Source organism: Vombatus ursinus, unplaced genomic scaffold, assembly GCF_900497805.2.
Source record: "Vombatus ursinus unplaced genomic scaffold, bare-nosed wombat genome assembly UNPS02014830.1, whole genome shotgun sequence".
Lineage (NCBI taxonomy): Eukaryota > Metazoa > Chordata > Mammalia > Diprotodontia > Vombatidae > Vombatus > Vombatus ursinus.
In genome coordinates this window covers 14,428,834-14,455,219 of record NW_020954608.1, presented here as the reverse complement: position 1 = coordinate 14,455,219, position 26,386 = coordinate 14,428,834, and the positions used below count along the sequence as shown (strand labels likewise).

At 39.5% G+C, this 26,386-nt stretch overlaps 1 protein-coding gene across 2 annotated transcripts in view; it reads right to left on the bottom strand.

Moving 5' to 3' along the window:
* The window catches only part of CCDC146 (coiled-coil domain containing 146), a 191,458-nt gene that overhangs the window by 4,113 nt on the left and 160,959 nt on the right, over positions 1 to 26,386 (bottom strand). For both annotated transcript variants that reach the window (XM_027838605.1, XM_027838607.1), the window contains exons 15-17: positions 25,985 to 26,213; positions 13,730 to 13,858; positions 11,322 to 11,459 (exon numbers count right to left, since the gene is read on the bottom strand). In XM_027838605.1, the coding sequence (XP_027694406.1) occupies positions 11,322 to 11,459; positions 13,730 to 13,858; positions 25,985 to 26,213 (496 nt within the window). The remainder of the gene's footprint in view (positions 1 to 11,321; positions 11,460 to 13,729; positions 13,859 to 25,984; positions 26,214 to 26,386) is intronic.

Sequence of the window (26,386 nt, the reverse complement as noted above, 5' to 3'; positions counted from 1 at the left end):
ACACTGTAGGAGGCCTTTCTCAATCTCTCTCTTTTTTACATTTTTATTTATCTTTTATTTTCACATTACCTCCATGTGGAGAGAGAGAGAGAGAGAGAGAGAGACAGAGAACCAGTCCCTCTTAAGTTTATTGCCTTCTCTCCGTTGGCTATTCCCTACTTATCCTCTGTTTGAACACAGTTACCTGTGTGTTGTCTTCCCCATTGGACTGTGAGTTCTTCTGAGAGCAGGGAAAGTCTTTTACCTCTCTCTGTATTGCCAGTGCTAAGTGTAATGCCTGACATTTAGTAGGGGTTGGATAAAGGCTTATTGACTGTTTTTGGCAGACATTCGGAGGCCAAAGTGATTTTCCTCGAGTGTTGTCGGTCTGAGTCTTTCACACGGGTCCTGACCCCAAACTCCACGCCTCCAGGACCAAATACACAGTCCTCTCTCTGTTTGGCACTTAAAACTCTCCACAAGCCAGCTCCTTGCTACCTTTCCAAAGTTCTCATTTTATTCTTCTTCGTGCGCTGCATCGTATCATACAGTGACACGCTGGCCTTCTTGCTGTTTCCTCCATGTCTGGTACTGCACGTCTCACACGTACCTACTTATATTCACGTTTAGAATTTGAGCTCCTTGAAGCGAGGGAATATCTTTCCTTTTCTTCTTTGTATCTTTAGCACTTAGCCTAGGGCCTGACACATAGTAAGAGCTTAATAAATGCTTGGCAGTTGACTGACTAGCTAACTTCCATTTCACACGCATTTATCTTCTCTCCTTCCCACTATCCCCCCCAACATTTTTTTTTAAAAAAAGGAAGAAATAACGGTGAACAAAATAAATTCTCAAATTGGCCTCGTCTGTTGAGCGCCTTATTTTGGGTGTTGAGTCCATCATCTCTGTGTCAGGAAGTGCTCCACTTGGTCACGCATTCATCAGAGTTCTCAAGTCTTTCAGAGGCCTTTGACTTGATGAGTTTGTTCTTGCATGAATTGTTCCCCTGGTTCTGCTACCTTTAATCTGCTCTGTTCATGCAAGTGTTCTCAGGTTTCTATGACACTGTTCCTTTGGTCATTTCTTATGTCATAAGCTTTCCATGACTTTCATAAACTATAATTTATGATTCATAAAATTCATACAAAATCATAGATATGAGGGGCGGCAGCTAGGTGGCGCAGTGGATAGAGCACCGGCCCTCGAGTCAGGAGGACCTGAGTTCAAATCCGGCCTCAGACATTTGATGCTTACTATCTGTGTGACCCTGGGCAAGTCACTTAACACCACTCCCTAGCAAAAAAAAACAACGACAAAAAATAAAACAAAATAAAAATCATAAACAAGATTCATTTTCCTCATAAGCCCACCCCTCCTTTTAACTTTTGGATTTCTGTTCACAACACCACCATTCTTCTAGGCATCCAGGTTCACAACCTAGGAGTCATCCTTGACTCTCCATTCTCCCTCCTCTCTCATGGACATTCAGTTGCTAAGTCTTGTTGGTTCTACCTCCCCAGCAGCTCTCTCTCACTCATTCATCCCGTTCCCTCTCCTCACTTGGTGACACTAGTCCAAACCTGTGTCTCCTCTCTTCCTGCACTATTGCAATGGTCTCAATGGTCACTCCCCCTCCACAGATACTCTGTTTTCCGGTGCCACTGACCTCCCTGCGTTCTGGACAGAAGACATTCCATCTCCCAACTCCAGAACTTTCCACTGTCTCTCATGCCTAGAATTCTCTTTCTTCAAGTCTCAGCTGAAGTACAACCTTCTACTGGCAGTCTTTGCCAAACTTGCTTACTCTTAATGCCTTCCCTCGCAGGTTATCTTCAATTTAGCCCACATATACCTTGTTCCTGCATAGTTGTTTACATGTTCTCTTCCCCCTTTAGCCTGTGAGCTCCTGAAAACAATACTGCTTTTTGCCCTTCTTCTAGTGCTTACAGTGCCTGGCACATAGTATGCACTCAGTGACTGCTTTTTTGCATTAGAATGACTTGTCCTCCCCTCCATTCCAATTTCTGCTCTCCTCAATTCACCCACCACACAGATTTTTAACTGATCTTCCTAAAACCCAAGTCTAACCATAGCACTACTTTGCCCAAGAAGACTCACTAACTATTAGAAGATACAAACTCCTCTCTTTGGTATTTAAAGCTTTTCACAGTCTGCCTCTAGCCTTCCTTTTCAGGCTGATTGCAATTTTCTCTTTCTCATATACTTTGCGCTTCATCCAAACTGGCCTATTTATTGGCCCTAGTCCCCAGTATCCCATTTGCTACCTCTGTTCCTTTCCACAGGTTATCTATCCCCACGTACTTGGAATATCCAACCTTCTTAACTGCACCTTTCAGAGAACCATTCGCTTTCTTCAAGGCTTAGCAAAAGTGCCACCTCCTTCAGGAAGCCTTTCCTGATTGCTCCAGCTGTTGGCAACCCCACCCCTACTCCTTCCATCACTGCATCTTAGACTGTGTTTACTTGTCTGTAGACATGTTGTACCCCACCAGTACACTGTTAGCTCCTTGAAGGCAGGAACTATCTCACTATTGTATCTGTATCCCCAGTGACCCAGTGCCTCCCTCTAATGAAGTATATCACATCTTGTGTACACCTTCCTATCCCGTGGGACTTTTGGTCATGTCATTCTAGTCCACTCAACATTCTGGAGACCTTCCCTATTTCAGGGCTTAAACTTTTTCTACTCGTGACCCCTTTTCGCCTGAGAAATATTTACACAACCCAGGGTATATAGGTATATAAAACAGATGAACAAATCAAACATTTACTGATAATAAATAATAAATTTATTTTAAAATGATTCTTTGGTATATATGTAATTTTACCACTTATTAAAGATGAAAGCAAATTTGCGTACTAATAAGATGAATGTGCTTGTTTACTTTTACTTAAAGAACTAAATCTTGGTGGAATATTTGATATTGCAGGATGTAGAGCATCTTCAACATTTTTCAGAGTTGAATGATACTTTGATTTTATAATTGTCAATGCTGAGAATGCCGCTTCGCATAAATGCATAGTACAAAATAGCAGAAGTATGTGAAAGCCATTTCAGAAACTGTTGGAAATTCTGTCCTAACCCCAAGATAAAAATCATTTAATGATTGTGTATGTACAGTAAAAACACTGCAGTTCATAACATACAATAGTCTTGAATCTGAGCCGAGGTGTTTTTGGCAGCATTTGTTGGCGTTGAATGGTGTGACAGCATGCGCAGTGTAAAGTATGCATGTTGTGTGTTCAGAACCAAGGCTGCAGTGAAGTTGTGCGATGCAACACAGCAAGTGCTGCCAGAAACACTTAGATTCATTACATGTTTGATTTTGAATTAATTTTTGGTCATTGAGCATTCTTTTTTACTTTTACTGTTGCCAAATTTTTCACGACCCCCACATTCAATTACATGACTCCATATGGGGGTCATGACCCACGGTTTAAGAAGCGCTACCCTGGATATCCTGACATAGTGTGGATAAGCATTAGAACATGTGGACTATGTTCTTACTACATCTTATACCTCTATGAAGATATCCTATAGGTAGTTTCTCCTGCACAATTCATTCTTGTTTTTATTCTATTGCCCATTTACACCTACACCATAAGTCTTTTGAGTAACCAGTGACTTCACTTCTTTGAAGGCTGAGATAACCAGCTTGTTCTGGCTAGAATGCTAAACAATCAGCAATTACTTCTGTTGAAGACAGATATTCATAACAAGGTAGGAAAGGTAGGAATGTGGAACTGGGGTAGAAGTTGTTAGCTCTTGCCCTTGGATTAATTCACATGCTAATCAGAGAGTATCTTGGGAACTGAAGGAAACATTGTTGTCTCAATCCCGAAACAGCTATTGTGGTGTTTTATTGGCTGGATTCCCCAAAACAGGTTTTAGGAATGCAAATTGCTTTTTCAAAAATTTTTTTTATTAATAAATTTATTTATTTTTAGTTTTCAACATTAACTTCCACAAGATTTTGAGTTCCAAGTTTTCACCCCATCTCACCCCTCCCCCCACCCCAAGAAGGCATGCATTCTGAATACCCCATCCCCTAGTCTGCCTTCCCTTCTATCTCAACCCCCCTTCTCTTATCCCCTTCTCCTTCTATTTTCCTGTAGGGCAGGATAGATTTCTGTACCCCATTTCCTGTATTTCTTATTTCCCAGTTGCATGTGAAAACATTTTTTTTAAACATGTGTTTTTAAAACTTTGAGTTCCAAATTTTCTCCCTTCCTCCCTCCCCACTCACTCTCATTGAAAGGGCAAGCAACTCAATATAGGTTATACATGTGCAGTTATGCAAAACACTTCCATAGTAGACATGCTGTGAAAAACTAACTCTATTACCCTGAATCCTGTCCTGCCCCCCATCCATTCTATTCTCTCTTTTGACCCTGTCCCTCCTCAGAGTGTTTGCTTTTGATTATCCTCTCCTCCAATCTGTCTTCCCCTTTATCAACCCCCTGCTCTCTTATCTCTCTTATTCCCCCCTTATTTTCCTATAGGGTAAAATAGATTTCCATACCCCATTGTGTATGTTATTCCTTCCTTAAGCCAAATCCTATGAGAATAAGATTCACTCATTCCCTCTCACCTTCCCCCATTTCCCCTCCACTGTAAAAGCCTTTTCTTGTCTGTTTCATGTGAGATATTTTGCCTCATTCTACTTCTCCCAGTATAATCCTCTCTCACCCCTTAATTTTATTTTCCAGATATCACCCCTTCATCTTCAACTCACCCTGTGCCCTCTATCTATCTATCTATCTATCTATCTATCTATCTATCTATACATACATATAATTTTTTTTTCCTCCCTCTACCCTAATACTGACAAAGGACTCATGAGTTACAAACATCATCTTTCCCTGCAGGAATATAAACAGTTCAACCTTAATAAGTCTCTTATGATTTCTCTTTCCTGTTTACCTCTTCATGTTCCACTTGAGTCTTGTATTGGAAAGTCAAATTTTCTATTCAGCTCTGGTCTTTTCATCAAGAATGCTTGAAAGTCCTCTATTTCACTGAATGACCATTTTTTCCCCTGAAGGATTATACTCAGTTTTGCTGGGTAGGTGATTCTTGTTTGTAATCCTATCTCCTTTGCCCTCCGGAATATTATATTCCTTGCCCTGAAGTCCCTTAATGTAGAAGCTGCTAAATCTTGTGTTATCCTGATGGTGTTTCCACAGTACTTGAATTGTTTCTTTCTGGCTCCTTGTAATATTTTTTCCTTGACCTGGGAACTCTGGAATTTGGCTACAATATTCCTAGGAGTTTTCCTTTGGGGATCTCTTTCAGGAGGAGATCAGTGGATTCTTTCCATTTCTATTTTGCCCTCTGGTTCAAGGCAGTTTTCCTTGATAATTTCTTGAAAGATGATGTCTGGGCTCTTTTTTTTGATCATGGCTTTCAGATAGTTCAATAATTTTTAAACTCTCTCTCCTGGATCTATTTTCCAGGTCAGTTGTTTTTCCAATGAGATATTTCACATTGTTTTCTAATTTTTCATTCTTTTGGATTTGTTTTTACAGTGTCTTGATTTCTCATAAAGTCACTAGCTTCCAATTGCTGTATTCTAATATTTAAGGAAGTATTTTCTTCAGTAATTTTTTGGACTTCCTTTTCCATTTGGCCAATTTTGCTTTTTTAGGGCATCCTTCTCCTCATTTGCTTTTTGGACCTCTTTTGTCATTTGGGTTATGCTATTTTTAAGGTGTTATTTTCTTCAGTATTTTTTGGGTCTCCTTTAGCAAGCTGTTGACTTGTTTTTCATGATTTTCTTGCATCACTCTAATTTCTCTTCCTAGTTTTTCCTCTACTTCTCTTACTTGTTTCTCAAAATCCCTTTTGAGCTCTTCCAAGGCCTGGAACTGATTCACATTTTTCTTGGAGGCTTTGGATGTAGGACCTTTAACTTTATTGTCTTCTTCTGGTTGTATGTTTTGATCTTCTTTGTCACCAAAGTGAGATAATATAGTCTGACTCTTTTTGCGCTGCTTACTCATGATCTCAGCCAATTACTTGAGTTTTGGGGCAGCTAGATGGTACAGTGGATAGAGCACCGGCCCTGAAGTCAGGAGGACCTGAGTTCAAATCCGGCCTCAGACCAAACATTCGACACTTACTAGCTGTGTGACCCTGGGCAAATCACTTAACCCCAGTTGCCTAAAAATAAAAATTAAAAACAAAACAAAACAAAAAAAAATTACTTGAGTTTTAAACTCATTGTTAAGGTAAGAGTCTGCTTCCAATGTGGAGAATGTACGATGCATAAGCTTTGGGGATTTGTACAGCTATTTTCAGAGATACTTCTAGGGACCTGTAAGTTTTCAGTTCTTCCAAGGTGGTGTGACAAGGGGTGAGATGTTTCCTCTCCACCACCACAACAAGCTCCACCATGCCAGTGCTCCTCCTTGCCCCAGGACCGCCCCTCAGAACTGTGACCCAGATCCAAGCACCGGTAAAGCAAGAGATTCCTGCCTCAGCCCTGGCAAAGAGATCCCTGCAATCCCCCTCTGATCAGTCACTTGATTCCCCCTCAGTCTGTGGATCAGAAGCTCAGGAGGCAGCCGCCACCCCAGGGCCATGCTCGGAACTTGCCGCTGAGACTTAGCTCCTCTCTCACCGTAGTCACAGACTTTTCCCACTGACCTTACAAGTTGTCTTTGGTATTCATGAGTTGAGAAGTCTGGAAACCACCACAGCTTCCCACGATTCAGTCCTCTGAGGCCTGCTCCAGAGTCGCTGCAGCCTGCACACCCACACTGAACTGCATCCTCTACCTGCCTGGCGTGATATACCTTTCTGATCAACCATCCAGGTTGTCTTGGGCTGGAAATTTGTTTCATTCTGTCTTTTTGTGGGTTCTGCTGCTTTAGAATTTGTTTAGAGCAATTTTTTTACAGGTATTTGGAGGGGTTTGGGGAGAGAGCTCAAGCAAGTTACTGCTTTCACTCCGCCATCCTGGCTCCGACCCTCCAGGAAAGCAAATTGTTGATTAGATATTTAGTAGAAGTTAAGAGATATTTTCTAACGCCAAATCAGATAGCTGACTTGGGCTAAATCAGTACCAGGACAAAAATGGTTAAAATAATCGACTTAATCTTAGCCTGGGTCATTCTGCTGGTTCAAGTTGACTGTATGGGCAGAAGATGGTATCTCAGAGCCCATAGCTATGCATTAAGAATGCTGTAGCCCTCCCTTAGGGTAGCCAGGTGACACAGTAGATAAAGTGCCAGGCCTGAAGTCAGGAAGACTCAGCTTCCTGAGTTCAAATCTGGCCTCAGACACTTTCTAGTTGTGTGACCCTGAGCAAGTCACTTAAACCCTATTTGCCTCAGTTTCCTCACCTGTAAAGTGAGCTGGAGAAGGAAATGGCAAACCACTCCAGTACCTTCGCCAAGAAAAAATGGGATTACAAAGAGTCAGACACAACTGAAATGACTGAATTAAAACAAAAGTCCTCCCTTGTCAGGAAAGGCTTGCTAGTTGATATGCTCATCTACTTTTCCAGTCATATTTTATATTACTCCACTTTGTATACTCCCTATTTCAGTCAAACTGGCCAACAGCAACTACTACATCCAAGCTCCTGATTCTGTGCATTCTCTTCTTAGCATCCTTTGTGACACTAATCCAGTGCCACTTTCTACATGAGGCCTTCACTGATTTACCCCCCCCACCCTCCACCACACACACATACTTATTATGTACTTATCTGCAGTGGTACATTGAAAAATATTTAACAATCAGCTCTCCAGGGGGGGAAAAAAACTACCAAACACATCCATGACACACTTTTAAATCAGCTTTTTGGGGCAGCTAGGTGGCACAGTGGATAGAGCGCCAGCTCTGGAGTCAGGAGGACCTGAGTTTAAATCTGGCCTCAGACACTTGACACTTACTGGCTGTGTGACCCTAGGCAAGTCACTTAACCCCAACTGCCTCATAAAAAAAAAACCCCAAACCCCAAAACAGCTTTATTAATATTTTCTCCATCCCTTTGTTAATTATAGATAATAAATAAAAAATAAATCAAGCCCTGATCTGTAGTGTTTTCTGATTTCTGAGGTAAAAATTCTCAAAATAAAAAGATAACAATCAGCTCAGGAACCACTTTGAGCACTTTGTGGTGCCAGAATGCCACTGCTTATCTGTGTATATGTTGTACTGTCCCGCTGAAACAAAATTCTTTAGGGCATAGCTTGCTTCATTTTAGCTTTTGTATCCCCAATTTGTATTCCACCAAGATTTTGTATCCCCAATTTTGTATCCTCATTATCTTGCCCTTAGGAGGTACATAATAAATGTTTGTTAAATCAAATTGCATTGCACTGGGAGAGAGCCTTTTTATATTCAACCAGCAAAAAGACAAGTGGGATCCTGTATCCTCTATACCTTTCAGTCAACCGTGCAATTGATAAGATGCAGTGTGCTGTGGAATATTGTTCATGAAAGTCTCTTTCCTACCTTCATCAGGAATGCCCTTGGTGCATGTGAAGGTTCCTCTTTTTTTTTTTCATATGAGGCAATTGGGGTTAAATGACTTGCCCAGAGTCACACAGCTAGTGAGTGTTATGTGTCTGAGGCCAGATTTGAATTCAGGTCCTCCTGACTCCAGGACTGGTGCTCTATCCACTGTGCCACCTAGCTGCCCTGGTTCCTCTCTTTTTTAAAAAATGTCATTGTTATTTTTAATTTTTACATCACTTAACATTACTCAGTATATCTTTCCCTTTCTTAGAGAGGCACATTTTATTATAAAGAATAAAAAAGAAGGGGAAGAAAGTTCAACATTATATGCAGTGTTACATACCCGTAGATCCTCCCACTATAAAAGAAGAAAAGGAAGTATATTCTCATATCTCTTCTTTGGTGCCAAGCTTGATCATTATAATTTCTCAAATTCAATTTTATCTTATTGATGTTGTTTCCGTTTACATTGTTGTGGTCATTGTGTACATTCTATTCCTGGTTCTGCTTCCTTTACTTTGTATCAGTTCTTTACTACTACAAAAAGTGGTGTTATAAATATTTTGGTAATGTCTTTTTATTGTCCATGTGGGTTATGTGTATGTCCACATAGGTTCACAGGGAGGCATACATAGATATTTCTGGGCTCTCATAACCTTGCCCTACCCCTTGCCTTTCTAATGGAGACTTTGATTCATGCTTGGAAAGGAGCAAGAATTTGGGGCCAAAGGCTGGCCCACTCTGTTCTTCTCTGAGAAGGGATGCTGGCCTAGAATTATATCTATTGGTCCCTCTAAACATCACTATTTTATGGGAAATTATTTTTAGAGTCAAGCTGCTTTTCTGGGCACTATCCCTTAATGAACAAGAAGTGTTTCCAAGTATAGCCAAAGGCTTTACTTTCTTCCCTTCAAATGAGAATTACACAAAGACCATCCCAAATGGTGAACAAACTTACCTATCCAATCTGATAGCAAAGAGAAATCAGAGAAATATAAAAATTAGAATGTACCAGACAATACACAGAGTGATTGAGCTCTCCCACTGGTAGTGACATAGCTCAGCTCAGCTGGGAGTTCCTGATCTCATGCAGGGAGAAATTCTTGGAAATGTCTTGAAGATGTTAGAACTCAAGAACATGTTGTAGTGCCAGCTCCTCTACATGTCTGCTTCTTTCCAAAATCTTTCTCTCCCTCTAGTTCTGGAACCATGTGAGGCTTTTCTCAAAGCCAAGGGAATATCTCTCCTTCCCCAAACTCATGCAGGCACAGAGTACTGAGTAATTCATTCTCTTCCCCAATGAGGGGAGTTTTATGCAAATACTCCAGGCTTGAACCTTGAGTTACATGTGTATATGGGGCATTTTTATTTTCATTGACCACTTTGGAGTATTATATATTTCTAGCAGCGGGATTTCTGGGTCAAAGGGTAGGGATATACTGGCAAGTTTCTTAACATAATTTCCACAATTCCTCAAACACTGAATTTTTACTTTTTTTTTTTTGAGGTCATCTTTGACAATTTGCTGGTTGTGAGATGAGACTCAAAGTTATTTTGATTTATTTCTCTTGTAATTTGTGATACGGAGCAATCTTTCATATAATAATTAATAGTTGTGTAGGTTCTATTCATAAAGATTTTGTCAAGCTGGATCAATAGACACTGATGTTTTTGTAGCTTTCTTTTCTTTTTGGTAATAATAAGATTCCTGTTTTTTTCCCTTTAAGCCTCTGGTATAAACCTCTCTCAGTTATTTTGAGAACTGATCCCACATTACCCTCAAAATGTGTCACCTTTAGCAAAGACACAGCTGCTGCCACTCTCTGCTTGCCAAGGAAACCAAGGATTTGCTGGCCTGGGCAGTTTCTAGGATCTTTCAGTTTCCATATGGTAGTGATTGATTTACATTCCTTAGGAAATGGTGACAATTTGTATCAGTGTCCATTACTTTACTCATTTCCTACTTCTCAAAATCCCCAAACTAATTTGATCCCAAGTATCCCTGGTCTCTGAGCTGCCCTGAGGCAGAATGTGAATGCAGAGCCAGGAATCTCACCCACTGTCTGGTTTAAAGATGTGCCAAGTCCAGGGATCTGCCTCTTGCAAAAACATCACGGGATCTCTTATAAGATAATTGTGTCATAGATTCGGAGCTGGAAGGGATTTTAGAGGCCATCTGGGCCAATTCCCTTATTTTACAGATGAGGAAACTGAGGCCCAGAGAGGATAAATGACTTGCCCAAGGTCACACAGGTAGTACCGATACAGGCATGATATGAGCCCATGTCCCCTGGCTCCAAAGTCAGTGTTCTTCCCATTGACCTGGCTGCCTCTTGGGAGCTACTGAAGACCCTGGTGCTCCAGCTGCTCAGTGATGTTGTCTTCCTTCTCTGCTTTCTGGTCCCACTTTAAAGGTTCCAGTCCTGGTCCAAGTGTTGAGAGTTGATAGGTCACCCTTGTTTGGAACTGTCAGCTGCTCCTCCAAGTTAGGGGTGGTGGTGGATGCTGTCCTCCTGCTTCCCTTGCTGTCTCCCCCACCTCAATCCCTTCAGGGTATGCAGCTAAGCCATATGGTTCTCCCTTACAAGTACCAAATGAAAAGGCCACCTGCTTTCAGCATTGCCTAGTTCTTCTGTGAGGTGCCTCTAAATCTCAGACATAAACCCCAGGACTTTTTCTATCACTGTAAGTGTTCTAACAGTGTCTAATAACCATCTGCCAGGAATAATACAGAAAGGATTTGTACATTATGAAAGGATGCCTTCTATCTCTAAGAGACCACAATTCTATGAAAAACACGTGTAGACAACAAAAAAGCAGTGAACGAGAGACACAGGATCCGGGAACTAACCTTTTTGGCCAAGAGCAGCGTATCCTGCTTGCAGGTCTGAGTTCTGGTCCGGAGTCTGTCTGTGAGCCGAGTGACCTGTTCAAAGATGAACTCCTTCTCCAGCAGCTTTTCTTCTTTCTCTGCCAGATGGAATTCCAACTAGTTTGGAAATAATTAATAGGAAGAGGTAAATCTAACAAGGCCACAGCTGCCGTATAGAGTTGGGCCCCTGTTGCACATTCTTAGTATTTCTGAAGTTACTTGTTTTATGTCTCTGTGTGTGTGTGTGTGTGTGTGTGTGTGTGTGTGTGAATTTATCCATATGGGTTTTTAAACACCCAGTTATAGGTAGTCTCCAAGTTGTGAATGGGTTGTTTTCTTAAATTCTAGACATAATTCAGAACACATTTTACCAAAGAAACAATGTCAATTAGCCCACAAGAGCCTATTGAATTGATACTATAACTAGAATAATGGACTTCTGGAATTAGAAGGGTTCTCAGAGATCATCTTGTCCAACTTCTAATTGAAGCATGGATTCTTCTTTAAATATCCCCAACAAGTGGTCACTCAGCATTTACTTGGAAGACTACAGGTGACAAGCAATTCACTGCCTACTGAGGGAGGCCATTTTTTTGTCTGGAAAGTTCTGAATATTATAAAGTTTTTTTTTATATTGATCCAAAATTTGCCTCTCTGCAACTTTCATCCATCAGCCCTAGTTCTGTTGCCAGTATCAAACAGAACAGATCTAATCATGTGGAGACTAGATGACAACCTTTCAAATATTTGAGCTTACTCACTATGCCAGTATAGTAATACACTATTGTACATAGAAGGTACAGTTAAACTTGAAGGTTGGTATTGTACCAATGGTTCTATAAAATATGACCACCATGTGTAATGCTATCTTTGGGAAAATGCAGAGTTCCAGCTTGGAATGCCAATTGCATATCTCTGTGGTGATAGACATTCAGATAGAGCTTGGCTCTGTGGCCTCAGGCAGAGGCTCCAGAATGGTTGGGGCTTGGAAAGTCAGGCACAAAAGTAGGGACTCTTAGGTGAAGACTGGGACAGGGGCTGGGCTTGGAGCTGCGGAATGGGAGCAGAGAAGACTATGAGGAGGGAGGGAGAAGACCCTTTTAGAGAAGCAATGGGCAAGGAGTTATATAGGGGTAGAACATTTTGCTAGTGTAAACCTCCATGAATACTGCTCAGGCCTAGTCTGGTTCTCCAGTCATTCCCTTTCTTTTCTAATTCTCCTTTGCTATCACCTGTTCCTTCCAACCAGGGTTTCTTTCTTCTCTGGGTCATAGTGTGGGACAGGATGAAGTCTTACGGTTTCTTTCCTACTTTTCTGTCCCTAAAGCAAGCACACAATCTTTTAGGATTTTTACCAACAAGTAAGAGATGCGTAAAAGGCTTCATTATCTTTTTTTTTTCACTTACTCCATGTATAAGGAAAACTGTACGTTTGAGTACATGAAAGGTCTGAGGTTTTAAAAGCAGGAGATTTCACCAGAGGATCAAAGATTAGGATAGAGATTCTTGGGTGAAGAGCAGAAGTAGCATGAGTGATGGGGTAGCAGGGCTGAGGAGATGGGATAGAGTTTAGGACACTGTTGGACAAGATTAGCACTGGGACCCAGGGGCAGGAGAAAGGGAGAAGAGATTTATGTGGCTTTGGGAGTTTACTCTCTTTTCCTCTTTTCTTATCTATAGTCCTATCCCCTCAAATCCTATACTAGATTGGCCCTGAGGTGAAGTGAGAACCACAAACAGTGTGTAGTGTTCCAAGGAGTGGCAGGGGAAGAAGGAAAGGGAAGAAAATTTCAAGCATTCAAGTGAGGAGAGAAGGGGGAATTCCTGTGGTCCACTAGGTCACCTGGTGCAGGGGCCAGTGTAGTACTTAGGTAAGGGTAAGATGTGTGTTACAAATTGGGGACTGGATAGAGTCATTATAACCCACTAACCTCTATTCAAACAACTTGTATGTTAACCATTTTTGAGGAACCATCTTTTCTGTCCATATTTCTGTCTCCAGATGTCCAGTGTGACTGCTTCCTACTATAAGAATAATTCTGCTCCAGCCTCAACATTCACTATTTTATATTGTTTCATTCTCTTGGCATTTTTCCAATAGGGAGGCAAACAAATTGATGTAAGATACCAAAGCTGCCCCTTTTGGCCACCAAATAAAGGTTCTTTGGCATCTTTTACATTATAAGATTTTTGTTTCCTTGGCAAAAGTTGAAAGCAGGATTTCTAATGAACTAGTTGAAGACAATTCAAATTCACATTACTAAGTTATGTGGAAACAGATATGATTGCCAGAAATTCAGGCAGTCTATATAAATTAATATAAAACAGCATCACAATTATTTATGAAACATTACCAAGTGGCTAATTTGCACAAAGGATGTATTTACCTGATCTATCTTGCTGATCATTTCCTTCAGAGTTAGATCTTTTCCTCCCAGGAGGCGAGCTCTGTTCTTTCCACTAGGATTTACAAATTTTGCCTCCAAAAAGTTTATTCTGTCTGTACACTGTGAGAACTATTGAACAAGAAAAGAAGCATTTATTTTAAAATTATTTTTGCTCAACAATTGTTTGTTTTTTATAGTATTTTATTTTTTTCTAATTACACGTAAAGACAAATTTTAACATTCATTTTCAAAAAGTTTTGAGTTCCAAATTTTCTCCCTAGCTCTGGGGATCAGTCTAATAATAATAATGATAGCTAACACTTTGCATAGAGTCTATTATGTGCCACGCACTGTGCTAGGTGCTTTACAATTATTATCTGATTTGATCCTCATAACAACCCTGAGAGGTAGGTGCTTTCATTTTATAGATGAGGGAACTGAGACAAACAGAAGTTACGTGACTTGCCCAAGGTCACACAGCTAGTAAGTGTCTCTCTCCCCTACCACTCTCCCTCTTCTTTCCTTCCTCCCTTCTCTGTCTTCATCTTACCCCCCCTTTCTTCTTTCTGTCTCTCTCTCCGCTCTCCCTCCTCTTCCCCTCTCTTTCCATGATAGGTAGGTGTCTTTTTCTCTCCCTGTGCAGCTTTCTTTCCTTTTTTGTCTCTTTAAGTTAAGTTCCCTCTTTAATCTTTTCCGCTCCCCTTCTTTTTCTCCCTCCTGCTCCCCATTTCTCTTTTCTCCTCATTTCCTTTCTATGCACCATCCTCTCCTTCATTCATCATTGTATTTATAAGGACTGGATCAGGACGGGAAAAACCTAGTTAAGGAAACTCTCTGTACCATTATAACACCATTTCTGCAACCAAGTCTTCAAGTGTGCCCCAGAGCACTGATAGAGAATTTAAGTAAATAATCTGCCCAGGTGTCACCGAGCCAGGATGTGTTAGAAGTAGGCTTCCAGGTCTTTCTGATTCCAAGGCCAGCTTTCTATCCACTATGCCACTCACTGACTCCAGTTATCGTAATATAGAGTTGAAATATATTTTAAAGTATCATTGAATTAACTTGTATCTTTCATATTTTTAACATTAAAAAAAAAATAAAAGACTGGGTCTCCTTATCTTGCCCAGAAGAGTGCAGTGTGGAGCGTAGCTCATTGGCCTGATCACTTGTACTGGTCACCATCAGAGCTTTCACCTGCTCTAACTTGGGTGGGGACATCCTTCCTTAGGCAAGTCCGTGGCCCCCTAGGGTTCCTGGTCCCCAGGAATTGCCATATGAATGCTGAACTTAGTGAAGACACCTGATCAGCAGAGCCAGCCCATTGCAACTCAGAACTCCTGAGCTCAAGACATCTGCCAGCCTCTGCCTCCCTGGAGCTGGGATTAGGGGCTTGTAATAGGTTTCCTGGCCCTCTTTTTAACTTCTAAACTCAGGTAAGCTTAACCTTTTATATGTTGCATAAAATTAAAAAAAAGTAAATTAAGTTGCTTTATATTTTTCTGTGTCCTCCTTTTTTTCTGGCTCACAGTACGTACTTAATAAATACTTGTTGACTAAATGGACCAGTGAGAAAAAGGTTTCCCACTCCTATCATGTACTAAAATTTTCTTTTAAACTAAAGCACAGTGTGGCTTCCAGAGGTATCTAAGTCACATCTCTCTAAAAGTAGAGGCAAATGAAGCATCTGCTTTGTGATATTTCTTGGACTGGATTGCTTGAGGATTAAAAGCTGTTTTGGAACAATAGTCTTAGAAAAACAACATAAATCTTAGGGATAATTTTTTACTAAAATGTTGCACCAAAGTAGAAGACTTTGGAGAAAGATTCTGCAACAAGTAATAGCATATGGCAAGGAACTAGCATGGCCATTTGCAGAGCCAAAAATAACTTAAATTTAAAAATTTCACATTGTTTTTAAAGGCAGGCATCCCTGGTCAGGGTATACAACCAGTTAATTAAGTTCATATCGAGGAAGTTTTCTACCCAAAATCTTAACACTGACTCTGGCTGAATTTCTGTTCAATAATATACTTTAATTTGTATGCAAATAGTTACTGGAAGGCTCACAATGGTAGTGAATGTGTAGTGTGAATGAATGAATGCGTGGCTTTTATTATTTTATTATTTAGCCGTTGAATATCGAAGGCATTCCTATTTCACTTAGGATTACTGCTTTTATTAAACACGAAAAAATATTTAATAACTACCACAGAAGTATTATTATTATTGTTATTATTGGCAACCTTCTAGTTTCATGTTTCTATAAACAATGTTAGCGACTGAGAGTTCCATCTTGTTTCTAAGCACTAATAATGGCTACTTGAAGCAGTGATTGTGGGGACCCAAAGGCTAAAGGTAATCCCTATGTAAATTCTGTTTCATTGGGTGTAGCAGGAGCTGGGGCAGGACTGGGGCATTGATGCAGCCAGGTGCACCAGGTATCCTAAGATAGGGAGTCAGGCAGTCAGTGGTTGCTGTGGCTCCATTCAAGTGTAAACAAGTCAGAGACTAATGGTGCAATTCCTAAGGGCCGTGAGACTAGATAAGCATTTCAAGCAAAGATTGTGACTAGAGATCAGCAAACCAGAGCAGGAGGAGCTGAGGCAGCAGAAATTTTTGTCAAGGGACAATTTATTCTTGGCAAGTCAGTGTGATACAGTGCAGTGGGGTCAAACTCAAACAGGAGTTGATTCCTGCCAGCAGCATACTAACTTAGAAAACCACAAACTAACATTATCGATGTTATATTGCATTTTTATTTATTTTGTTAAGCATTTCCCAATTACATTTTAATCTGGTTCAGTAGCACTCACTGGTGAGATTTACTGCCCACTGGGGCCCGATGTTTGAGATTTAGTGGATGGAATTTTGGACTTAGACGTGGGAAGAGCTGGGCAGGAGTACCAACTCGGACACCTATACATTGTGTGACCATGGGCAATAACCTTTCTGACCCTCAGTTTTATCATCAGTAAAATGGGGCTAATAATACGTAGAGTACCTGCCTCATAGGGTTATTGTGAGCTTCAAATGAGATGTTTCTAAAGTGATTCATATAAATTAAAGCATTCTATAAATGCAAATAATTATTATTGATGCCTTCCTGCCTACAACAACCTTGTATTCTGGAAGGGAGATTGAACCACAGCCAGGCCACATCCAGGCTGGTGAGTTTGACTCATGATCCATTCTCCCATGGCACCTTCACATCTTCTGAGGTTTTAGACAGGCAAATTTTTGTAAGTAGAAAGTCTTTAAGAGACTTGGGACATGCAAGTGATGCAAGTCCATAGACCTTCCAATAGATCAGGTATCAAGGAGGATTTGCTGCCTCCATGAGTACAGGATAGCCTTAAAGGTAAATTCTTCTTGTCATCTCTAATAATGAGTTGATATTTATGTAGTATTTTAAGGTTTACAAATCACTATGTGTATGTATATGTACACATATATGGGGCACAGTAGATAGACTATGGGTCCTGGAGTCAGGAAGACCTGAGTTCAAATCTGACCTCACATACTTACTGGCTGTGTGACCCTGGGCAAGTCACTTAACTCTGTTTTGCCTGAGCTCCTCATCTGTAAAATGAGCTGGAGAAGGAAATGGCAAACTATTCCAGTATCTCTGCCAAGAAAACCCCAAATGAGTATACACATATACATTTAAAATATATCCTATATACATTTATATATATAGGATATATATTTAATATATTACATATATTATATATTTAATATATATTAAATATATAATACATATCCTATATATATTTAAAATATATCCATATATATCCTATATACATATATATTTAAAATATATAGGATATATTTTAAATATATATTTTTAATCCTCACAGCAGCTATGAGGTAGGTATCATAGATATTATTATATTCCCTTTTACAAAAGAGGAAAATGAACCTCAGAAGTCTTGAGTGATTTGCCCACAGTCACATAGCTAATATATGTCAGGTGAATAATTTCAGCCTAGATCTTCCTGACTGAAAGTTCAGAAATCTTTCTATTATTCCATGATACATCTAAGAGGAGATATGGGTACAGTTGGTACAAAATTTAGTTCTAGATAAACTTGTTGGAGTCCGGACCAATGAAATATGGAATGAACCCAGAAGTAGTTTGGATGGTAGAACAAAAGGCTAAACATCTTTCTTATTAAGAATGGCCCTATTGATTAGAGAAATGCAAATCAAAACAACTCTGAGGTACCACATCACACCTATTAGATTGGCCAAGATGACAAAACAAGAAAATTATAAATGTTGGAGAAGATGTGAGAAAATTGGAACACTAATGCATTGTTGGTGGAGTTGTGAAATGATCCAACCATTTTGGAGAGCAATTTGGAACTATGCACATAGGGCTATAAAAATGTGCATATCTTTTGACCGAGCAATAGTACTTCTAGGGCTAGCTCCCAAAGAATCACACAAATGGGAAAAGGACCCATGTGTACAAAAATATTTATAGCAGCTCTTTTTGTGGTGGCAAAGAATTGGAAATTGAGAGGATGCCCATCAATTGGGGAATGACTGAACAAGTTGTGGTATATGAATGTAATGGAATACTATTGTGCTATAAGAAGTGATGAACAGGTAGACTTCAGAAAAATCTGGAAAGACTTGTATGGTCTGATGCTGAGTGAAGTGAGTAGAACCAGGAGAACGTTGTACACAATAACAGCCACGTTGTGTGATGACTAATATTGATCAACTTAACCCTTCCCAGCAATACAAAGATCTAAGACATCTCCAAAGGCCTTGTGATGGAAAATGCTATCCACATCCAAAGAAAGAACTATGGAGTTTGAATGCAGATCGAAGCATACTATTTGTTATTTTTTTCTTCTGTTGAGTTCTGTTTCCTTTTTCTGTTGGTTTCTCCTATTGGTTCTAATTCTTACTTACAACATCACTAAGGTGAAAATATGTTTAATATGAATGTATATGTATAGCCTGTATCAGATTGTGCACCATCTTGGGGAGGGTTGTGGGGAGGAAGAGGGAGAAAAATTTTAAACTCAAAAGCATATGGAAGTGATTGTTGATGAATCAAAATAAATTAATTAAAAAATAAGAAAAAAAAAAGAGTGACCCTACTGCCTGGTCAACATATACATATAGATTCATATACATACAGACACACACATACACACACACACATATATATGTATACATATGCATATATATTCACTAATATATGTACACATGTGTATATCACACACACACACACACACACACACACACACACACACACACACACACATATACGTCATTGGGATTTCCTAAGACTCCCACCCCCACCCCAGCAGTAGAAGATTCTTTTGCCAAGAATATGTCCGTTTAAACCAAACATGTCTAACTCTAGGTCTATGATATTTTGGCCATGAAAGGAAAAATGTCTTATTCTGCACCTATAGGCCACTGTCTCCCTGCCAAAGGTCGGAGAATGTTTTGCCATCAGTTCTCTGAAATAACAATTGATTGCTTCATTGATTAGTTATATAATCTTTCAGTGTTGTTTTCCTTTATTTTAGTAATAGTGTACTTTTTCTCCTAGTTCTATTTCCTTCTCTGTCAATTTATACAAGTCCTCCCTAGTTTCCTTGAATTCTTTATATTTGTAATTTCTTATAGAATAATATGCCATCATATCCATATGCCACAATTCGTTCAGTCCTTTGCAAATCAATGAGTGCTACTTTCCAGTTCCTTGCTACTAAAAAAGAAAGTGTTTCTGTAAATATACTTTGGTTATATAGGATCTTTTCCTCTGTCTTTGACTTCCTTGGGTTGGTTAGCCATTTTCCTAAAGAGATGGTTTATGCAAAAGTTTTGAGTAGTCCATCCCCTGGGGTGATTCAGATTAAGAAACCACCAGTCCTGCTTCCACAGATAAAATTGAAGGGAGAAAACCTAATGGAGAAGGGGCCCCTCATCCATGCCTTCACCACCACCAACTACTGACCAACTGTCACTAATGGGTAGGTATGCCCAAGGGACCTTCCTGCCTCCCTCCACTCCCCCCATCAATTACAGATTAACTCTTGTAGAGATTTGACCTGTCAAATGCCTCTTCTGCAAGCAGAACTCTTGCCCCCAACATCCTTGGCTTTTTCAGATTGTTTAACATCAGAAATAGATAGGATTTTATCACTGGAAATCACACTAAATAAGCTGCATTACCATTTGCTTTGCCACTGAACCCTAAGGACCACTAGGCCTTTCCACCTAACTTGCAGCTGAAATTTTCTCTATGTTTTGTCTTCTCCTATTAGAATGTGAAATCCTTGACATCAGCACTGTCTTTTTTAATTTGTATCCCCAGTGCTTTGCAAATAATAAGTGCTTAATAAATGCATTATCACTCATTTATACATCATTCATTGACCTACTTTTGAAAGACAGTAAAAAGAGAGTTGCCTAGTTGATTGTACATCTACACATCTCCTGCCTCTTATTTATAGGCCAGTTCAGAGGAGTAGCTCCTTGAGCAAGAAGAGTTCATCCTTCTAAGAGTCAGCCAATTAAATCATCTTGGTTCAGCTCTAGTCACTCAGACCTACCTACCCTTTAGGAAACACAAGGGAGGAAGTCTCATTCTTCTCATTTATTTTGATGCAGTCTCAGGCTCTGAGACCTAATTAGATGCTGTCTATGTCCTCCAACTAAGAGGCCATACTCTACAGCAAAATATGCCTATCAAATGTTCCAAACAAGGTTCACTGCAAGATCATTCAGTCAAATTCATGAAGGGAACACTCTGTTAAACATATAATACTACTCTCTTCCTGCCTTCCCTTTTACTTATCCTGTTCCCTTTGAATAAAGGATAATCTTCCAGAGCCATATTCCAGCCATTAATGTCATCCTACCTAGCCTCAGCAACATGTTTTTTGTACCTGGATTTCTAGTTCAAGGTGCCTATTACCTATACATCATATATTAGTGCATAGATATCTAAAACTAATTGGTTTTATTGCTTGCTCTTTTCTTGAATTGAGGCTTTTTTATTTTTTTTTACTATTTTTCTTGTTATGTGATAGCTAGTTTTCATGGTAATCATCTTGGTGAGCAGTTTTCTTTCTGTCATTTTCAGCTTAAAGGACTTTTAAATTGGCATGACTATCTCTAGCCTGGATCCCATAATTCCTATATTTTACCTGTGATCCATAAATCCAAATTCTTTTCTAAGATACAATTTTACCCAAATGTTTACTTCAAAAATCTTGAAATTCTTGCTGTTGTTCAACAACAGCAAAGAAAACACCACCTGTGCTTTCAAAGTCTTGGTTTCTTGCTCAAGAATTCATAATCATCAGCAATGATTGCATTCTTTTTTCTATTATATTCAACTCATCAATCACTTATTAATTATATACTATGTCCAGATGATGGGGGGATGGGACCTGAACCCTAAAAGGGAAAAAAACCATGTCTTTGAAAGCAACGCAGTCCCTGAATTTTCACATACATTTCAGCAGCCCATATCCTTGAGCCTCTGCCCAAAGCAATTGGCCCACCCCAGCCCACCTAGATAACTTAATTAGCTTATTTGACAGTCCTTTCACAGTCCATCTTGGCCCAGCCCAGACTACTTGCATATACCACTCCTTAATCCTATCCAAATCTTATACAGTCATTTTTTTTTTGTATAAAAGTATCATTCTCATCCCCAGTAAATTGCAGATTCACTAAGGAACTCTGCCCACTCCTATTGGCATTATAATAAACCTTGCTACCTAGACTTAAAGAAGGCTTGAGTGGGTTGAATTACTTTTTTTTGTTTTTTGTTTTTTGTTTTTGCTAAGCAATGGGGTTAAGTGACTTGCCCAGGGTCACACAGCTAGTAACTATTATGTGTATTATGTGTCTGAGGCCTGATTTGAACTGACTCCAGGGCCGGTGCTCTATCCACTGTACCACCTAACTGCCCCCGGTTGAATTCTTTACAGGCAGACTTGCCCCATATCCTTACATTTTGGTGTTCCTATCACTCCAAACTACAACACAGGGAATTGTGCTAGACCATGGGGTATAGATAAAGTTTAAGTCTCTGACCTTATGAAGCTTATAGACATTTACAAATGAAGGTTTTCCTGGATAGTCAGTTGGGGCATACTTTATGGCAATGCTTTATAGATTTTTTCTGGCAGTATAATTTGTTCCCATGTGAATTTATCAGAAATAAGTCATTTCATATGACAAATTTTTGGAGGTTTTTCCATAATGTCTTGGATACATGCTCCAGGAAAAAAGTTCAAGATCACAAAGGTAATAGCAGATTTAGATTCGAATTTGAGTCTTTTGACTCCAAATTGAGTGCTTTCCCCCCTATTTCATGAATGTCTCAAGCCCAATTTACTCATAAACAAATGCTCAAGAGAAATGATAAGATATCTGTTGTTGTTTTTATGAGGTATCTGAATAGGAAATCCTTTTAGGTGGGAAGGGTCTACAAGGGAAATACTACCATTTCTCTTATGAATGAATCAACTGAAACCTAAAAACCAGCCTGGATTATCCAGGAAAATTTGAGGCATAGGATTTTTTAAAGTGGAATTTACTATATAACAAGGCATTTTGTCTGGCTGGTTAGGTCCATTGGATGGACATCGATTCAAATGAAGCTTGGGTAAGCTTTGAAATATTCTATAATCCAGTTTGAACTCTGTAGTTCGAAATTCTGTTTTAAAGCCAAATGATATGTCTAAGCAAATTGAAAATGCCATCACCACGAGGGCAAGTGAAAGGGAGCGTCCTGTTGGCTCAGTGCAAATCCATAGTCACTCTTGGAAACAACTCAAAACGTATTTATCTTGCTGGTGAGTTAGCAGCGTCATTTTCAAAAATGAAATAGAGTGTGGCTTATTCTGAAAGAAGGAAACTATATGACTTTTTTCTTAGATGTCTCAACTAATTTTCTTTAAGATACTAGCTGAACGATGACTTTTGAACCATCTCTAATGAGCAATTTACTGTGCATCAGATGACAAGCAATCTCTGGTTTTGAGCAAGTTATACTTAAAACATCTGTCACTGGCTTTTATAAATAGCCAGTGAACAATTTCAGATACAAAGAGGGCACAGACATTTTTGCCCAAAGAGAGTATTCTATAGCTATGAGTCATAAGTTCCATTCTAGCAAGCTCTCCCAAGATGCGGAATGCTGCACCATAACTAATGTCAGAAAGCAGCAACAACAAACTGTAATCCAGTGATAGGGTCAAAAGCAAATGTGACATTTTAGAAAACCTCAAAAAGAATGCTAGGAATTACTACTTGTTCATACTATGAAATACCAGAATTAAAAATCAGGTTGCCCAACCATTAGATAGAAAATATAGTGTAACCATATTTTCTTTATGAAAAAGTTGATAAAAACTTGCAGTGAACAAAAGTACGTCTCAGTTGTGCTTAGAATCCTTGTAATGTTTAAATTATGATTTAAATTGTCAATTTAGTCAATAAACATTTATTAAGCACCTATTATGTACCTGGGAAGTGCTAGGGAGTCAAAGAAAAGCAGTCTCTACCTTTAAGGCATTTATATTTTAATGGGGGTAGATACCATATGAATATCTAGGTGCCTACAAGATAGATACGGAGTACTGGAAGGCCTTCTGAGAAGGGAAGGAATTAGTAGCTGAGGTGCCAGGAACAGCCTCCTGCAGAAGGTAGGATATGGGCTAAGCCTTGAAGGGAGCCAGGGAAACTAAGATGGTCGAAGTGAGGGGTCAGAGTGATGAGGAATGCATGACCCTTGCCCTTTTTCCCCAATGAATTTGGGTGCCTACTTCTTGAGGAAGGAGATGATGATATTCAAATAGAGTGGTCAATGAGAAGCCCATTATCTCAAGTACTACTTAAAGACACTTTAAGAGACAATGAGATTCAAGTAGGCTGGTCAATGAAATACCAAACTAACTGGGGCTGAACAATGGAATAATAATAATAATAATAATAATAATAATGATAATAGATAATGCCCAAAACTCTGAACTATTGCCCCTGATTACCTCATCTCCCTGCCCAGGACAGGTTCTCCTCTATAAGAATCCCTAACCTCTCCTGGCTAGTGGATGTCTTCCTTAATTGGAGGGTGTTCTTAAGGGGCATCTCCCTTAGTGGGCATCTCTCTTAAGAACTCATCTCCCTTAAGCTGGGGTCTCCCTTGATGGGCATCTCCCTTTAGTAGGTGTCCCCCTTAAGTGGGCATCTCCCTTAATGGGGGGCATCTCCTTTAAGGAGGCATCTCCCTGAAGCAGCTGTCTCCCTTTGGGGGCTGCCACCCCCTCTTAAGCTGGCATCTCCCTTAAGCTGCATCTCCCTTAAGGGGCAGAGGAGCCTGCTTGGTGTGTTGTGTTACCTGAATAAATGCCTTGATTTGGAGATAGCCTAAGAAAATTATTTTGAGATGACCTTGTACCCCAACATTTTGGGGTGCCCCTGAATCTCGTCATTTCTGGTGCCCAACTGATCCTCATCAAGAACATTCATGGCACAGGGGATAGGTAATGTAAAGGCATTATATTTAGAGAAAACAGTGTGCTAAAGGCTAGGCTATAAAATATTGGCAAAGGAATCTTTTGTTTGAGGCAAGAACAGTTGTGGGGGCGTGAGAGGTCATGGTGGAAGGGGCAGTGCAGCAAACAGTCCAACCAGGGCACAATCTCATCACGAGAGGGAGTGGCCCATTCCACGGAGAGTCTAATTGCCCCGCTTTGAGGTAGGGGAATGATAGGATGTCAGTGGGGTGACTTGTAGGTGACTCCTGCATGGACTGGCAGAGGAACCAAAAGTGAGGTGTGGCAGGAAAAATGCTCCTCTTGATGTTGGCTCCCTGGGGTAAAGCCCTCTTCAACTGGTGTTACTAATGGCTGTGACTACAGGTAAATAAAAAATGAATTATAAACAAAGTTCTAGCTTCAAAGGATAGTGAGCTTAATAGGAAAAGAATTACTACCTAAGGCCTTTCCTAAGAATAGCAGAAATCAGAAATAAACAAGATTCTTTGGCTAAGGTAATTAAAGCTACAGTAGGAAAAAGGTTACAGCTTTATTAAATAAATACTTGGTAAAAATATAGAAAGTTTTAATGTTGTAGAACAAGCTTAGAAGCATCCAACTTCGATATCTTCAACAGTGTTGTTTTCTAAAAATAAAATGTGCTAAATGGAAAAAACCTTTGCATTAAATATCACAAAATTCTGATATAAAAATACAAGGCAATTGACAAAATGATGGAGAGGCATTTCCCAAGAGATAAGTGGTAAAAAGAATATGAACAAAGAGTTTTCAAAAAAATCTCAAACTATCAACAGCCATATCAGAATATGCTCTGAGTCATTACTAAGAGAAATGGAAAATAAAATAACTTTAGAGTTTACTCTGTACCTTATGCATTTACAAAAAAATGGAAAAAGTTAGTATTGGGGAGGGAGGTTGGAGGGAGACAGGGAATGCTAATACAGTGTTGATTAAGCTGTGAACAGGCCCAAATGTTTTGGGAAATAGTTTAGAATTATGCAAGCAAATGGACTAAACTTTTCATACCCTTTGACCCAGTATTCCTACCATTGGGTATATACCACAAGAAGACAGTAGAAATACAGGTACAGAGTGTATTCTAAAAATTCAGAAAAAGTACTTTTTTTGTGGTATCAATGAACTGGAAATAACACGGGCATCCATCAACTGAGGAATGGCAACTATGGTGAATGAAAATGATATTGTGCAGTAAGAAGTTATTAGTATGAGGAAATCAGAGAAACATGGAAAAAGTAATAGAAATTTATGCAGTGAAAGAAGAAAAATGAGAATAATTGTGGAAATTTTGACTGTTTTTCTTTGTTAGAAAGGAGGGTTCAAATGGGGGGGACGAATTAAGATCCAGGAGGGGAAAAAAAAACTGATGTAAAAACACAAGGCATCAAGAAAATGTATTTAAAAAAAAAAAACAACTAAAAACCAAAACATGTTATTACCTAGGCCTGAGAGGTTGCTTTCAATCAGAAATGCTTTCAAACACATACACACACACACACACACACATACCCATGAGCTACACTGTTATTTTCAATAGGGTAGATAGGTTAACATATGAGAAGTCACATAATAGGACCTCACATACAATGCTGTACTTTCAATACACAGCAGCACAACTTAAAAGTTAGTAAAGACAGAGAAAAAAAAAACTAAACACTTCTACAAACATCTCACTTGAAGCATTTCCCACCTGAATCTGGAGGACTGCTATTTCCATGTTCAAAGTTCTCTTCAGTGGCAACATTTTCTGGGACACATAAATCTTTCTTTTCCTCTCAGCAATTTTCAGCTTCAGAAATCTGAGTTTTTCTTCCAATATATGTAACTCAATATCTCCATTTCTCTTCATCATCTCTTGAATGTTTATTTTTTCATAGAAAATACACACCTCTTCCTCCCGTTCAATCAGCAAAACACCACTATGGTCAAAATAAAAATTTTGGGTTATGGAGGCAGTAAGATTACCTGTGAATTAACTATCAGGGACCTTAAAGAGAAATGGAGGTTGGATTATTTCCAGGAGAAAATTGGCATCTGACTAGGGATTAGCGGGGGGGGGGGGGGGGGGGGGGGGGGGGGGGGGGGGGGGGGG